The 16,541-nt window shown below is 34.4% G+C and overlaps 1 protein-coding gene across 2 annotated transcripts; it reads right to left on the bottom strand.

Annotated features, from left to right (window-relative positions):
* Positions 1-1,170: 1,170 nt before the first annotated feature.
* On the bottom strand, positions 1,171-16,206 carry LOC143928025 (E-selectin-like). 2 transcript variants are annotated; one of them, XM_077452606.1, is made up of 15 exons: positions 16,111-16,206; positions 14,357-14,423; positions 13,574-13,972; positions 11,425-11,532; positions 11,125-11,310; positions 10,789-10,974; positions 9,877-10,062; positions 9,167-9,352; positions 8,133-8,309; positions 6,834-7,010; positions 5,858-6,043; positions 5,621-5,740; positions 5,287-5,308; positions 5,125-5,197; positions 1,171-3,958 (listed from the first exon to the last, which is right to left on the bottom strand). In XM_077452606.1, exons 2-14 carry the CDS (start codon positions 14,391-14,393, stop codon positions 5,131-5,133), a joined length of 2,037 nt encoding a protein of 678 aa, XP_077308732.1. In that variant the 5' UTR covers positions 14,394-14,423; positions 16,111-16,206; the 3' UTR covers positions 1,171-3,958; positions 5,125-5,130. The 2 variants fall into 2 exon arrangements, with proteins under 2 accessions (XP_077308732.1, XP_077308733.1); XM_077452607.1 differs by having other exon boundaries at positions 5,125-5,194.
* Positions 16,207-16,541: the final 335 nt, after the last annotated feature.

Genomic DNA, 16,541 nt, shown 5'->3' with positions numbered 1-16,541 from the left:
TAGTTCAATGTGCAGGACATGACAAGGACACACGTTTTCTGGGAGGATCAATAGTTATTTTCAGCAATTGTATAAAATGAACTTGGCCTGAAAAAGAAAGCAATGCAGGCACTGCATATAAGGACTAGTAAGAAGCAATACATTACATTTTTGTTCTTGGGATATATTTTAAGAAAATCAGATTCTAGGATACAAATCACCAAAATAATATACTGTATATGCACCCTTTTGTGCAAGAAGCGCCCTATATTTACAAGTTTTAGATTACGATTAAAAACAGTAATTCCTATAAACATGTTTTTCATGTAATTTTCCTTTATTCCTATTATTTTGCTAGATATGTTCACCTTTTAATTTAATTTGTGTACAGCAAGTGATTTTTTGCCATTCTGCACTGTTAACATGCAATGTTAGTATTACAGTTCATTGGTGTAAGAGCTTTCATTTTGCTTCCTGTGGTTACAGAGTTGTGAAATTTCCAACCGTCTTCTTTTGATATGTATTTTTATACTATAAGAAATGTGATAACATTTCTTTAACATGTTGCTAACCCAAGTCAAGTAGTGACAGAAATGGCTTTTTCAAATAATGTCATCTCCAACAGAATATTCATGGTTGCAAAGAAATGCAATAAGAATGAAAAAAGCAAAGTAAGTATTTTTGGTAATGCATCAAAATCGTGCATAAGCAAAATTATGAATTTTGAATTAATTAGACTGACAGTGACAGCCTTTCAGAACAATATTGTGTTGCAGGAGAGACAAACTTTACGGATTGCACCAGAACTGATTTATTAAAGCAGTAGAGACTGTTGACTTACAAACGTGAATATTTATTTTGCAAACTGAATGTTAACTAATAAGAAGGTATGTTTATTAGCATATGAATGCGTATTCAAAATGAGTGCAGCTTTGATGTGTTCACTAAGATTCACTTTACAAAGAAAATTTTAATTCCTCTAAGAGAACAGCTTCTGGGTTTTTTTAATCAATCAATCTCATTGTGTAGGAAGTAATGGTGTAGCTCAAGAGATTGGTGGCCTATTACCTCCACTATGTGCAGTATACAGAACATCTGCTGCTAAGTGCTAATCTGTCAAGTTAACTTGAACTTTGTTTAAAGCTTTCACATTCATGAATTCTAGAAATAAATATTCAAACTCAAAGCAAATATTTTTCATAAGAATTTTATTCATATGAATTGGCTTTATATAATATAAACATTGTTTTCAACAATAATTAAATACATATAAATATTGTAAAAATACATTACACAATATCAGACACTGGAAATGCAACAATTCCATTATAATGACACAACAAATGTTTGGGGGGGGGGGGGGGGATTAGGAGAACAAAATTCCAGTATTGAGAGGAGTATAATGTCCTCTTCCTCCAAATCACTGACCCCCCAGTTTGCATTCAATTTTTTTTAACTTCCACGATTCATTGGTCTTGTTTGCTGGATGATGATATTTATTTTGTGGCAATTACTGTACATTTGCGAATGGAAGCAGCCTGGGCTTCAAAAACAAATGTAGATGTAAGCATGGGACATGTGCTCAGATTCTAACAGCTTTATGAGACAGGTTGTCAGTTTAATGTGCACATTATACTTGACTCCACACAATGATTGGGCCACGCATAAAGGACTAGCAATAAACTGGGTTGGTTCTATTTCTATAGGATTGCATATCTCTCTCTCTCTCTCTCTCTCTCTCTCTCTCTCTCTATATATATATATATATATATACATACAATATACACACATACAATATACACACATACATGATATTCCATAATATATATATGAGTTAAATGTATTTCTATACCAAAGTTAGTGTGCTATTGTTACATGTAATAACTGTTTATGAGGTTTTTTTTTTAAATACATCTAAAGTAAATTTTAAGTTCACCTTTTATCTGAAAAAAATATTTTATATAAATATAAATATAAATATGTATAAATGTGTATAAATCCTATCCTTTTAAATACTACTTCTTTGTTATGTTGGCATCTGGTATCTGACATCTGATTTCTTGCTAGACTTCCTGATCTGCATAGCTGTAACAGGTTGGTGACTCAGAAAGTATTGAATCTAGCAGATCAGCATAACACCAATACAAACATAATTTTCAAAAGCAGGTGTACACAAAATGTCTTCACTCAAGCTAATAAATACATTATACATGGTATCACAATATAAATACATATTATCCCACAGGGATGGTACAACTTTCTTTACTGTTATAAACAGGTACACTTTTGTCATGCATTTGAGCATTTCTTCACTATTACTTCATCTAAAATGAAATATTTATAAATATTTTTATTAAATTGCTGTATGTAAAAAAATACTGCTCACATTCCTTCAAATGACATAGATTAGTCTGAAGGAAAATAAATGTAAAATGTTTAAAACAGTCATGGAGATGAGCAAAGGAGTAGAGAATTTCCATTTGTAAAGTTCGCTTAAGGCAGTGATTACGCTCACTTATTTTAATCATCCCACCATGTAAAAGCACAAATCCAAACTTTTTTTAAAGAGGACTTAGCATCAGATTTTTTAAGATACTTAATGGTGTCGATTTACTAAAGGCAAATGTGGTCTTAATGCGGACGGAGAAGTTGTGAAAAGGGTGCAGCTGAGTCGGAGGTGCAAGGGCCAGCAGTCCTGGGTGGAATGGAGCCGGTAAGTGCTAGAGGGAGGGATCAAAGCAGGATACCAAGCAGGAGCTTAGTGAGAAGCAACCGCGGCGCTCACATGCCGATGCAGGTCACATCCCCACTAAAGGCAAATATACTGTACACTCTGCAGGTGCAGTTGCACTTATCTTCCTTAGTAAATGTAACGTGGTAAAGTTTTTAGATCACTTTGTAAATCATAGCCAGTCAAGAGCAAGGAAAATGTAAAACAAAATAACATTTTTGCTTACATATGTCACACAATCATCAGAGTTTTACCACATTTACTAATCTGTGGGGTAAAATTAATGCAACTGTGCTTGCAAAGTGCACAGCCAATTTGCCTTTAGTAAATCAACCCCAATGTGTAAGAATAAAATGTATAGGTATTAATTACTTCTCACCAGTGGCAACTGGAGTGCCCACGGCACTAACACACTCCCCCACCACCACCCAGCTTCCCGATTAGCCGGGAGGAGGATCGGTGTTGCAAGTCCACCCTATTTTGAAGCCGATTAGAGCCTATGGCTCTAATCAGTGCTTAAAAAGAAAAAACTTTTGCTGCTGTGATTCATATGCCTGGTGAACTGACAGGGGCCGAATACATGAATAGGGGGCGGCCGCAGCGGCAGTGGATAGATTTATGCTATGCATGAATCTATCCATTATGCATACAAGGAGTAGCAAGGATAGGGGGGCGGCGCCCCTAATGCATGGGCCGTCCCTACCCCTCACTGAGAAAACAGTTCACAGCCTTGAGAATATTCCTGCCTGCTTTTCTCATCAGAGGTATGTGTCATCTTCATCTAGGCACTAACAAGTTACTTTTCATTGATAACACAATCCTATGCAGTTCTTGGCTGTGATCACAAATCGCAAACACATATAAGCCCCCTGCTGCAGCCTTTCACATTCTGCCTTGCTACAAAGTTACCATGTTGCAGTTTGTACAGTGAGGGAGAGGAGACTATGTAAATGATTCCTGCTGCCTGCAGCTTACTTATGGCATCATCAAAGTAACTTGTCTGAAGCTCCATACTAAGTGAACAATCACTTTATGAACTAAATGTTCACTATGCAAAATGAGCATGCTCTACTTCTTTGTAACTCAACCTATTGCATATTCAAGTGCAAAACAACTCTGTTTTAGAAACATTGCATCAGTAACATTGTTACATTGTGTTGTATGTGGATGACAGCAGACTTGTAAAATCTAGTAGTACCATTTATCTGTATTTTCATCATCAGTGATATATTGGGTCTGGAAACAATTCTGTAAAAAAAAAAAAAAAATGTATAATACTTACACTATTGCATTTTATTATTATTATTATTATTTACAGTATGTAATTTCAGAAAACCCCAAAAGAGGATTATACATAATAATAATAAATAAATGAGCAAAGCTCAAGCTTTCCATGATCAACGTTTCCCCAGGCCCCCTAAATACCTAGCCCAATCTTGAATCAGTGCTGTGCCTGAGAGCAGCAGTGCTGCTCTCTCTTTCTCTCTCTCCTCACAAGACCAAGTGAGAGCAGTGAGAGCCACTGGTTCCTCGGAAAGGAGGGGAACCTCAGAAGAGGAAGTTTGGGGCTGCTCTGTGCAAAACCATTGCAAGAGCTGTTAGGTATAACATTTATTAAAAATCTTTACAATCACTGCTCTGCAATTGTTGCTCTGCAGTGAAGATTACATCTGCTATAAGGTCATTTAATTCCTGATTCATTCACCGAAAAATGTATTTGGCTACAACACTAAAGAAACAGTAGAAATTAGTCTGTCAGGACCTGAAGACAGCAGATGTATAAAACATGGCTACTTATTTAAATCTGATTAATACAGAGTTTCCATGTACATATACAGTAACTCATATTTTATCCTAGACAAAAAATACTAAAATATATAATTTTGGAAATAAAGGAACAAAGTTCAAAGGGAGCAAAGCTCATTTTATTCCGGTTTGTTAGAATTGTCATGGTTATTTTTCAAAGGGGAATTTCGGAATTTTCGACCACTAATAACAGATACATTTTGATAACACTTAGGTTTGGTTACTGATAATTCCTCTGAATGTGATATTTGGGCACCATTTTTATACCTTCAAAAATTGATTTATCACACCTGAAAAATGAATACCCTAAAGTGTACCTGTAGACTTGTGAAATATTTTGCTTCCATTTGCCTGCATATATGCTTACTTTTTTTCCAGAGCACCTTGGGATGCCAAAAAACAGCCTGCTTTGTCATAAGGACAACAAATAGGGCTTGTCTAACACCCTTAAACCTAACACAGAATCCCAAATTAACCCTAATCTCAACCATGTCTATGACTAACCTTAGGTTAGTCATAATTCTATCATCAAAACAGTATGGCGTTGATAAAAGTCTTAATTTATCTATTTTAACTTGAATACACTTGTATTTTTTTAATCTCCTTACCGTATTTTATGCGATACCGTTGCTGTCATTAGTATTTTGATAAACACCTGCTGCTTCCAGATGTTGATAACTGCTGTAAAAAGATGAGTATGTAAATTAAAAATCTCAATATTACATCATGATACATTCAAACTAAATTCAGCATAAAAGATATTAACTTACTTTGAGGGGGTAAATTTCTTTGCTGTGGAAAAAAGAAAACAAAATGTTACTCATTAAGAATTAGAATAACTACCTAAAACTTGCATACTCCTTTAAATACATATTTAATGCATATATTAAATTATATTATATTATATATTTAATTATGGGTAATGATGATTTGCAAAGAACATTAATATCATCAAATCAAATTGATTTTTTCTGAAATCAGATCAGTGAAATATAAGTTACTAGACTTTTTATTATTTTGTTCCTAGTAAATACAAAGATTTTACCATTTTATTTATTTTTCAGATACATATTTTTGTTTACAAAAATAATTATATTGTCTTACCTGTTTTACGGAAACGTTTTGCAAGCCATAAAAGAAGGCCAGCAACTGACATGAGAGAGGCGCTTGCTGAAACAGCTCCAACTGTGATGTATGTTGGGGAGATGATTGGCCTTTTTACTACTGCAATATTAGAAAAATGGAAAGAAAAATATTTTCGATTTAAAATCTAGAAAGGAAGCAAATAAAGCTAAAAGAAAAAAATGAGCAATATTTTTTTTTCTTATTAATATATGTTACCTTCACATGTTGGGGGTTCTGTACTCCATCGTCCACTACTGTCACATTCAATAGTGCTAGACCCATTTAGAGACAGATCATACCCACAGTCAAATGTGCACACAGATCCGTACTCAAATTCTCCCGAGAGGTGAGTGCAATTCATTTTTCCCATTAATGGAACCGTAAGAGCTTCACATTTTAAAGCTGTTAAAATAAACAGAAAGGACAAAATTTATAAACCAAGTGTAGGGGCAAGTACAATTTAGGTGTCATGATTTTTTTAGGTTTGAATCATCTCTGACAAATTTCTAGCTAGTTCAGGAGATACTCAGGTATGCACTTATAAATGAACAGTTTGTAAAATATATGTAGAGTAATATATAGTGGTGTTGTTGTTTTTTTTCCTAAGCAAATGATTGATACTTCTGGAAAATCTATGTACACTGAGCTTAGTGAAAAAGTTAAAACTGTGTTCCCTTCATTAAACAAAAATGCGTGCTAGCAAAAATCCAGTTTTTTAATTACCTTGCACATAATTGGGTATTCAAGGTGAACCAAGGTTTACCTTATTTAACAACACTCAATCAATTAAGTGAACAGCCCTTTACTCATGTAGTAAATCGGCCCCCTGTCTATTTACAGAAGATCCTTTTCATTATAATACATATGGCATTAGTATGGCTTCAAATAAGGTCATACAATTACTTTGTATTGTGTTTTAAATCTTCTTACTTCCAGGTGTTAATAATAGTTTGTAAAAGAGATTACATTCATTCAAAAACTGATTTGTCAATTTTGTGTTAAGTGTGGTAGGACACAATCATTGGTTGATGTTGCTAACTGAGAGCTCTGCAGGGAGAACTCTAACCTCTGTATAGCTATGACATGTTGTGAGCCCTGCAAAGTAATTGGGCTACTTGATGTCACCATCCTCAGCTTTCTCCATCAATCCCTATGAATCATGCACAAGAATACAACACACACTCGCAATTACCTTCACATTTGGGAGCAGCTGATGTCCATTTTCCAGATGATAAACAACTGAGATCAGATGATCCAATTAATTTGAAACCTTGCTGGCAGGTAAAAAGGCACTGGGATTTGTAACTAGAACTTTCTTGGCATTTTATCTCTCCATTATCAGGAGCAACAAGAGGTGCACATTGCACAGCTGGAAAATAGAAATGCACAAGTCAACCTAAAACATTTTAGCATCTTAATCCATTTTAATGAAAACACTGAAGGAAGCAGTGCAGTAATTCCTGCTGCTATGAAAGGTATGTTTGTACATACTTGGTAAATCCATAGAGTGGTCAAAAATTAAAGGTATTAGCACTATAAATAAACATGTTTACACTTCCCCAAAACCTCTACAACATGTTAGTAAGCGGACACTGCAGTGGCACCCATCGTTATGGTTTAAAAGAGAAATTTAAACATTTTCCTCAAACCTTTAATGCCCTTTACAGCTCTTTCTTGCCTATGCCGGAGAGGAGCCAGTGTTAAAGAGGAGCTCCTGTTCAAAAAATGAAAAGGCAGCAGCTACTAATACTGTAGCTGTCGAGTTGTACAAAAAAGACACTTACCAGCCAAGGAATCCAGCGCTCTCCTCAACCGGGCTGGTTTCTCACCGGTCTTAAGTACCCTGGTGTCACCATGTTAACTAAGGGAAGCTGGCTGTGTGTCTTGCTGCTAACTCTAACAGCTGGCTCTCCACTACGCATGTGTGAGACACTCTGCAGTTTATGAATAATCTTGCAGCCTACTGGGACCTGTGATGTGTCCCAGGAAGAAGTGGGGGAGGGGGTTGGGGGGCCAAACTTCCAGCTCACCTGGGCAGAAATAAGTACTGTTGCTCAATCAACCTGCTAGTCTTAATGGCACGCTATCTACAAATGACTATATACTAATAATTGTATTGGATGCAACTATCAGTTAACAGATACAGTTATCATATTAGAGCCCAAACTAAAACTGTTTTATTAGTTTGGAGACCATGGGCGAGTTTTATAAACATTCAAACAATGTTATGGCTATATGCATTGCTGTTGGGGAAATTTACCCTCTCATTCTGTCCCAAAGACCACACAGAAAGTGGTTGATATAAACCTACCAGGGACACATTCAAGAATAAAAATCATGTTTCAACATTTCCCCACTCTATAAAAAAACTAAAAAACAAAGTTTGAGCTGGACATGACTTTTAAACAAATACTCACAGACATTCTATACTATAGTAAACACTATATAATATTTTTTAATGTTACTATTTACAATTCTGTACTCCTTTTACCTTGACATGTAGGTACTGAAGATGTCCAATTTCCTGAAATCTGACATTGGAGATCTGATGATCCAACCATCTTAAAGCCTTCTGCACAGGAAAATGTGCATTTTGAGTTATACTTTGATCCATTTTGGCATTCTACCTGACCATTTGTAGGGGCCAGCAAAGAAGAACACTGCACAACTAAAAAATAAACATAATCAGAAAATATGTACTGTTTTCATATGATAAACATCACATTTCATTTTTACACTGATGTAATGTAGTCTAACAAAATGGTGTTTGCCTTCACATTTTCAGTTGTTCATACCCAAATGAGGGGAATTATCTTCATTTTATGTCCCATAGTCATAATAGGAAGTAAAAGGGAATCTCTATAAAATAAGGGAAATACCCTTTTTGACAACTGTCACAAGGACAGTTTTTGATTATCTCCCCTCCCCTGTTTGATTTTGAACTAAGAATTTTGAATTTTCCCTCATTCTCTGTCTCAGTGACAATGGCCATCAAAACAAATAAAGGAGGTGAGTTTTCTCACAGGAGACACAGAAGGCAATACAGACATACTTTTAAGTATGCAATGGGGTTTATTTACTAAAGCTGGAAAGTGCAAAATCAGGCTAATTTCTGCATAGAAACCAATGATCTTCCAGGTTTTGTTACCAAAGCTTAATTGAACAAGCTGGGGTTAGAAGCTCATTGGTTTCTATGCAGAAGGGAGCCCGATTTTCCAGCTTTAATAAATAAACCCCAATGTGTACTTAAAAGTGGGTTATGCCTGTAAAAGTCTGACAAGGGTTCTACCCTCATACTAATTCATCAAAAACGTTAAAAACATTTCATCGTCTTAAACTTAAACTTTAACTTAAGCTCTATTTAATTCCCTTTTTATTGAAGTAGAGGAATGCCGCGGCTTGACTTTTCCATTCACATGGACCAATGAATTACATTTCTTTTTTTTTAAAACACACTTATGTATTACATAACCTAGCTATATAGGATGGATATAAGAAGTTTACAGCTATAAGGGACATTCTTACCTTCACATTTTGGAGGTTCATTTGTCCAATGATCAGGAGCTATACACTTTGTTTTGAGAGATCCCACCAAGGTATATCCTTCATTACAAGTGAAAATACATGAAGAATTATAATGTAGAATTTCTTCATTGCTGGAGCATTGCATTGTTCCATTCCTTGGTATTTCTGGATGTTGGCACTGAATAGCTGAACAATGAAGAAATATACAAATAATTAAAGTGCATCCATGGGCAAAAAAAAAAAAATATATATATATATATATATATATATATATAAAATGAATATTTATGCAGTTTCTGCAATACATGCACATTTGCCCATGGTTTATTAATTTCCTCTGTAAGTACATAAAAATACCTATCGGTCTTCCAAAAATACACCCAGATCTGAATTTCTTGTTGTGGGCTTACATAACACAGGATTTTGTAAAGTTGCGTTTGCTAAACTATTGACTTCCCCCCTTTCCTCATCTCAACAACATAGAGAGTTATTCTCAAAATCATATGTTAGTAGTTACCCCAGCCTTTATATATTGGTTATCTGTCCTCCTACTGTATATAAGCCCAACATTCACTATACATTACATAGCTCTTTGCCACACAAAACAATAGCCTTGGATTCCAGCAATGTTACAGATAAAACACCACCATTTTAAAGTAATCAATGAATTCTGTGTAAATTGACTGAGCTCTGATATGTGGAATATTTACCTTCACATCTTGGAGGCTCTTCTGTCCATTGGTAAGGAGACATACATTTCGTTGATGGAGACCCAACCAAATTAAACCCTTCCTTGCATTTGAAATTACAGCTAGACTTATATGGTAGCATTTCTTTATTGTCTGAACAATCCATTACTCCATTTTCTGGTTCCTCAGGACGTTTGCACTGAATAGCTACAAAAGGAGAATAATTACTTAAGTGACTTTTGTTTTCTACAATATTAATAACAATGTAAAAACAGAGACAAATTTGCTGTACTGTAGAAGTACGTCTTTGAAATCAATATAACCTATACTGATATAGTTTACAAATAACTTGTGATGCGTGAACATTTTTCTTAAATATAGTTTTAGAAATATATAATAACATGTTTATTTGTGTTATTGCATACATATGTAGAGAAATATTTATACTATATAAAATATTTATACTACAGTATATAAAAATGAAAAGGAAAGGTTTACTTTTATATATGAAATGCCTGATTTTCAATGTTTGGTGAATCTATCATACTGAACTTATAAACTAAAAGCTGGGATTGAAGCTAAGCTTTCTACAATATATTTGAGAGGGTATGGGTTTTAGTTGGCCTCTGTTTGATAAGGTACTTTTTTTAAAACTTGAATGATTTTAATATTGTCCTGCTGATATATCCCAAATGCAGCTCACGTGCCCAAATATCCATAGGCATGTTCTACCTAGTTTTCTGTTGAATTATTTTGTTCTATTTTTTTTCTAGATCATGACTATTTTAATAGTATGTATTTGAAAAACGTTTGTAAAAAAATAAAAAAAAACATGCATTGCAGTTTAGCCATTCTAGAGTTGGCATTATTGTTAATTTTAGATGCCTAGACTATAAATAAAGCTAACATCCATAAAACAATAGAAGAACCTACCGTTGCATTTTGGAGGTTCTTCTGTCCACTGACCAGGTGTCATACAAATTACTGATGTGGAACCAACGAGACTGAAACCATCATTGCAGCTGAAATTGCACATGGACTTATCTGTCAGAATTTCGCTATCATTGGAACATCTGATCACCCCATTCAGTGGTACCTCTGGACGTTTACACTGAATTTCTAAACATTGAATAAAGAAAGCTTTTTAAAAAAAATGTATTTAAACATTTTTTCACAGTGTTAGAAAATGTGAAAGATTGATAGTTAATGCGTCTTACATTATATTTGCTGTTTTTAGTGATTCAATTATCCCATAAATTATGTACATACCTTTACAATGTGGCACGTGAGCTCCCCAATCTCCATCTTTAGTACAACTCAAATTTTCTGAGCCAACCAACACATATCCATCAGAGCAATTAAAATGACAATTTGACAGATATGTAAAGTTTCCATTGACATGAGAGCAAGTCATTGATCCATGGTCTGTGCCATTTATTTCTGGACAAGTGACAACTGGAAACAAAGAAACAAATGTATTAAATTCTGGTTTAAATACATGTTCAAAAAGATAAAAATACATCAGCCTTAAATTTTCAACATCGCTGAACCTATGAAAAATATAATTACCATGTTCGCATTCTTCTCCATAAAAGCCATCATAGCAGTTGCAAGTGTGGTTGTTAATATTTTCAATACATTCTCCATGGTTATTGCAGGAAGAAGAATGACAAGAAGCTGAGCATAAGGAAAACAATGCATAATAGTTAGAAAAATGAAACATTTATTATAAATGATAAAACTACATTCCTGGCATATTTGACAAGTATTTTTTACATTCTGTAAACTCTGTGAATTGCAGGAATATCATACCATTTTGTCATGTTACAACCAAAAAGGTAAAATGTATTTTATTGGGCTTTTATGTGATAGACCAACACAAAGTGGCACATAATTGTGAAATGGAAAATGATAAATGGTTTTCAAAATGATTTACAAATACATATCTGAAAAAGTATAGGGGGCATTTGTATTCAGCCCCCTTACTTTGATGCCCCTTACTAAAATCTTGTGGAACCAATTGCCTTCAGAAATCACCTAATTAGTAAATAGAGTCCACATGTGTGTAATTTAGTCTCAGTATAAATACAGCTATTCTTTGAAGCCCTCAGAGGTTTGTTAGAGAACCTTAGTGAACAAACAGCATCATGAAGGCCAATGAACACACCAGACAGGTCGGAGATACCGTTTTGGGTAAGTTTAAAGCAGGGTTAGGTTATAAAAAAATATCCCATCTCTCCCATCTATGAACATCTCACGGAGCACTGTTCAATCCATTATCCGAAAATGGAAAGAGTATGGCAAAACCTACCATGACATGGCATCCATCTAAACTGACAGGCCAGGCAAGTAGAGCATTATTAAAAGAAGCAGAAAAGAAGACTATTATAGCTCTGGATCCACAGCTCAGGTGGGAGAATCTATTAGTCCTGCACTCCACAAATCTGGCCTTTATAGAAGAGTGGCAAGAAGAAAGCCATTGTTGAAAGAAAGCCATAAGAAGTTCGATTTGCAGTTTGTGAGAAGCCATGTGGGGAACACAGCAAACATGTGGAAGAAGGTGAGAAGGTGCTCTGGTCAGATGAGACCAAAATGGAACTTTTTGGTGTAAAAGAAAAACACTATGTGTGGCAAAAAACGAACACTGCACATCACCCTCAACACACCATCCCCACCTTGAAACATGGTGGTGGCAGCATGTTGTAGGGATGCTTTTCTTCAGCAAGGACAGGGAAACTGGTCAGAGTTGATGGCAAGATGGATGGAGCCAAATACAGGGCAATCTTAGAAGAAAACCTGTTAGAGCCTATAAAAGACTTGACACTGGAGTGGAGGTTCACCTTCCAGTAGTACAACTACCCTAAACATAAAGCCAGAGCTACAATTGAATGGTTTAGATGAAAGCCTATTATTGGAATGGCTCTGTAAAAATCCAGATCTAAATCCAATTGAGAATATGTGGCAAGACTTGAAAATTACTGCTCACAGATGCTTTCCATCCAATCTGACAGAGCTTGAGCTATATTGCATAGAAGAATGGGCAACAATTTCCCTCTCTCTATGTTCAAAGCTAATAGAGACATATCTAAAAAGACTTGCAGCTGTAATTGCAGTGAAAGGTGGTTCTACAAAGTATTGACTCAGCAAGGCTGAATACAAATGCACGCCACACTTTTTACATATTTATTTGTAAAATATGTTGAAAACCATTTATCATTTTCCTTCCACTTCACAATTATGTGCCACTTTGTGTTGGTTTATCACCAATAAAATACATTTACGTTTTTGGTTGTAAAATGACCAAATGTGGAAAATTTCAAGGGGTATGGATACCTTTTCAAGGTACTGTATATAATCTGTGTATATTTGCAAGTCTGGATATAAATAACGAATTAAAACAAAAAACGCATTGTTACACAGTATCCTGAATCTATGAGATACAATAATACTTATTATCACATTATTAAATATTACATCATCATTATTTTTTATTTAGAATTTTTACTTCAATTTTATATGTATTATTATATTACAATGTCTATAAAAGAAAATGTAATGTTAAATATAAGTAATATACACACAATTTGCTAGTTTTTAATCTAAAAACACAATATAGAGACTGCTGACACACTTTTTGTGACATCTATTGAGAAATGGAACTACAGTATGGTCTCATCTAATTAAAAAACATGCTGTGCTTCTGGGAATATTCTCTTACCTGTGTAGCATAAAGCAACCTTTTTCTTACTGCAGGGGTCATCATTCCATTTTCCTGTATCATTAGGCCGCTTAACATACATCTCAACACAGTCTTCATCTTTATTATTACTCAGGTTGTTAGGTTCCCCTTTGGCCCAGTTTTCAGCTTCTTTTGTGAGTACCTTGTTAGTACCAACCCAGGTCCATTTGCCAGTGCTTTTATTTTTCCTTATACCAATCCAGTAATATGCTTCATTACGTGGCAGTATGTTGTTGAGGTGCTCATTTTCAATTAGGTTTTGAATTGCCACCATAGAAGTGTATTTTTCTGTACAATATTTATAAGCATCATCATATGTCATATTGTATGGTGAATAGTTGTAGGTCCAGCCTTGTACACAGGATATCAGTGCCAAGCCTGCAATGAATAACAATTTATGTGATAATCAATAAGGTTTTCCTGTTCCCTTTGCCCTACATTTTTTATACAGTAAAAGTATGCATTTTTTACCTAAAAAAAATAAAAATCAAGGGTTGTATCATATTCTCTCTATTTAAAAAGAAAAACTTTAAAACCAAGTTGATTATAAAGAATTGTCCTTGACACTACAAATATCTTAAGAATAAGGATATTATTGAAAAACTGTAATATTTTCAGACTGGGACAGTCTATAAAATAAATATATTTTCTATTTTAAAAATTACAAAAAAAGAAAGAAAAAAGATAGATAAAAATGAAAGATAAAGAAACATAGTATTTTACTATTTTTATAAATGCCCCCCTTGATATTTGTCCACTTACCATAAACAGTAAGGAAAAGAAAAACTAAATATGCCATCTTCCAAAATCAGTAGTAAGTAGTAATTTTCTGAAACAAAAAAAAAAAAGAAGCATTATGTATGTTATCAAGGTATCAGCTCTGTTTTATTGACTGAGGTTCATTGTAAATACTTTCAGCTAAATCAGTTTGTTTGACAGAATGCATCAAAAGAATATTAGGTTTCATGACCACAGGTCAATGACTTGGCACTTGAACTTGGCAATGACTAATTTGTCCTCCTAAATCATTTTTACTTTGGTTTTTAAAGACATGGGGTGATGTTATTTTGTACACTGTTTTAATAAACACCCTGCTCATATTTTTTTAAATTTTAGGCAGAAAAATGGATGCATGTAAAAAACATTACTGTATTTTTAAATACTGTAATACATTTACTTTGTACAGCAAGTGCACAGAGAAAGAGATAAATTGACCTCATGTGATCACTGTGCCATGGCTGTCATATTGCTCACACTCTCTAGTACCATGATTACTGGTTCTCAATCGTTTGAGCCTGGGAGTAGTGCCATGACAGGGTTATATCAAATCGTCTGCCCAGTTTTTACTTTTTAGATCAATCTGATCTTGGATAGGCTTTTTATCCAAATATGATGCACATTCTTACCACATTTCTTCTTTTATCCCATTTTATTGCCCAACTTCCTGCTAACCCTCTGCCTTCCCCATGATCACCTGCTATTGTTACTTAGAAAGATAATGTTAATAACAGTAATGAAGTAAAGCAGCACTGGTCAAAAGAATCTAATAAAGTTATGATAAACCAGCATAGTTTAATTAGCCCTCAACTCCCACTGCCGGCCTTTAAAAAATGATGCATTTATCCCACAGAGGGTCTCATATGTAAATCGTCTGACTGCAGGAAAGTCTGTGTTCCATCTAAAAACAGTAAGCTTCTCAGTTAACTTTGCTGTTCTAATCTGTCTTTGCAAAAGCATATTGATAGGTATCGACAGGGATTGTTCAACAGTCGAGCGTTTCATAGGCTGAATATATAGACCTATTTTATTTTTGAATATATAGGCCTATGATTTATACACTGTATACTGCATTTTGCATATATAGCTTACGCATACTGTATACTATATAAGAAGCTTGTTTTATTTAGAGAATTCAAGGTTATTTACATACAGTTTATTTTGGTATGACACAGAAGCATTGTCTAAAACATTCACAGAATTTGCCTTTGTTGTAAAGAGGCAATGACATTATAAGATACAGTATAATTTAATGTGTATCAGTAACTTTTTCAACAAACAGTGTATCTATCTAAGAGCAAAATACATAAAGAAGAAAGCAGCTATTCCTATGAATATTGCTGAATTCAGTTTTTTACACAAAATTTACCATATTTATCAACATAGGCAAAAAAAAATAAAAAAATAACAAACGCAACAGTGATAATTCTCAAAAAGCCAATAAAAAAAAACATGATACTTCAACTATAATAATGGACGATGATCTTTCTTACAAAATATCAAGCCCAATTTGTCAATATAAACATAACTAATAAGAACCTAATAAAAGTGCTATTAGTTGGTACATGCTATCCTATTCAGGTACAACATGACCACAAACTCAGTTTATAAGAATATCTATTTTCCTGAAGCAGCATATTTGCTATACCTTTTTTCAGACATCCTTAGAATAAAAAAGTTTCTATCCTGAATATGAAGCAAAGACAATAAGGTAAATGCTTTTAAAAAGATATACTTACTACTTTCTAAGTATAAACCTCAAAATGGGTAGCGAATACTTCAGAGTCAAGGGCCTCTCTCCTGTAGGGGTTTCCTGTTGGAGTAACTTTCAGTGCTGAGCCACTCGTCTTTTATACACGCTGCAGACTAGGAATGACCAAATGACATGCTCCTTTCATTTACATACAATACAAGGATATTTCCCTGACCAGCAAGAAATTCCCAGCTGTTGAATTTCCCAGAAATTTTCCACACGATAATGTAGGCTGTTAATGAGTCTGTTTCCTAAACTGCACTTTGCAAATCGGAGGCATGCCAGTAAGTCAGTATATATAAAGGTCTATATTTATTAATTTTGGTTTATGGCATTATTTGCATGCACCACCTCCACATAATTTAGAAATTTTAAAGGGAAAGCAAGAAATTGGGAGTTTATAGGTGCATATTAATC

This window comes from Lithobates pipiens, unplaced genomic scaffold (genome assembly GCF_037356315.1).
Source record: "Lithobates pipiens isolate NorthernLeopardFrog02 unplaced genomic scaffold, aLitPip1_a1.2 Scaffold_23, whole genome shotgun sequence".
Classification (NCBI taxonomy): domain Eukaryota; kingdom Metazoa; phylum Chordata; class Amphibia; order Anura; family Ranidae; genus Lithobates; species Lithobates pipiens.
Note: the sequence above shows the minus strand (reverse complement) of the source record. Positions and strands in the feature narration are given on the sequence as shown.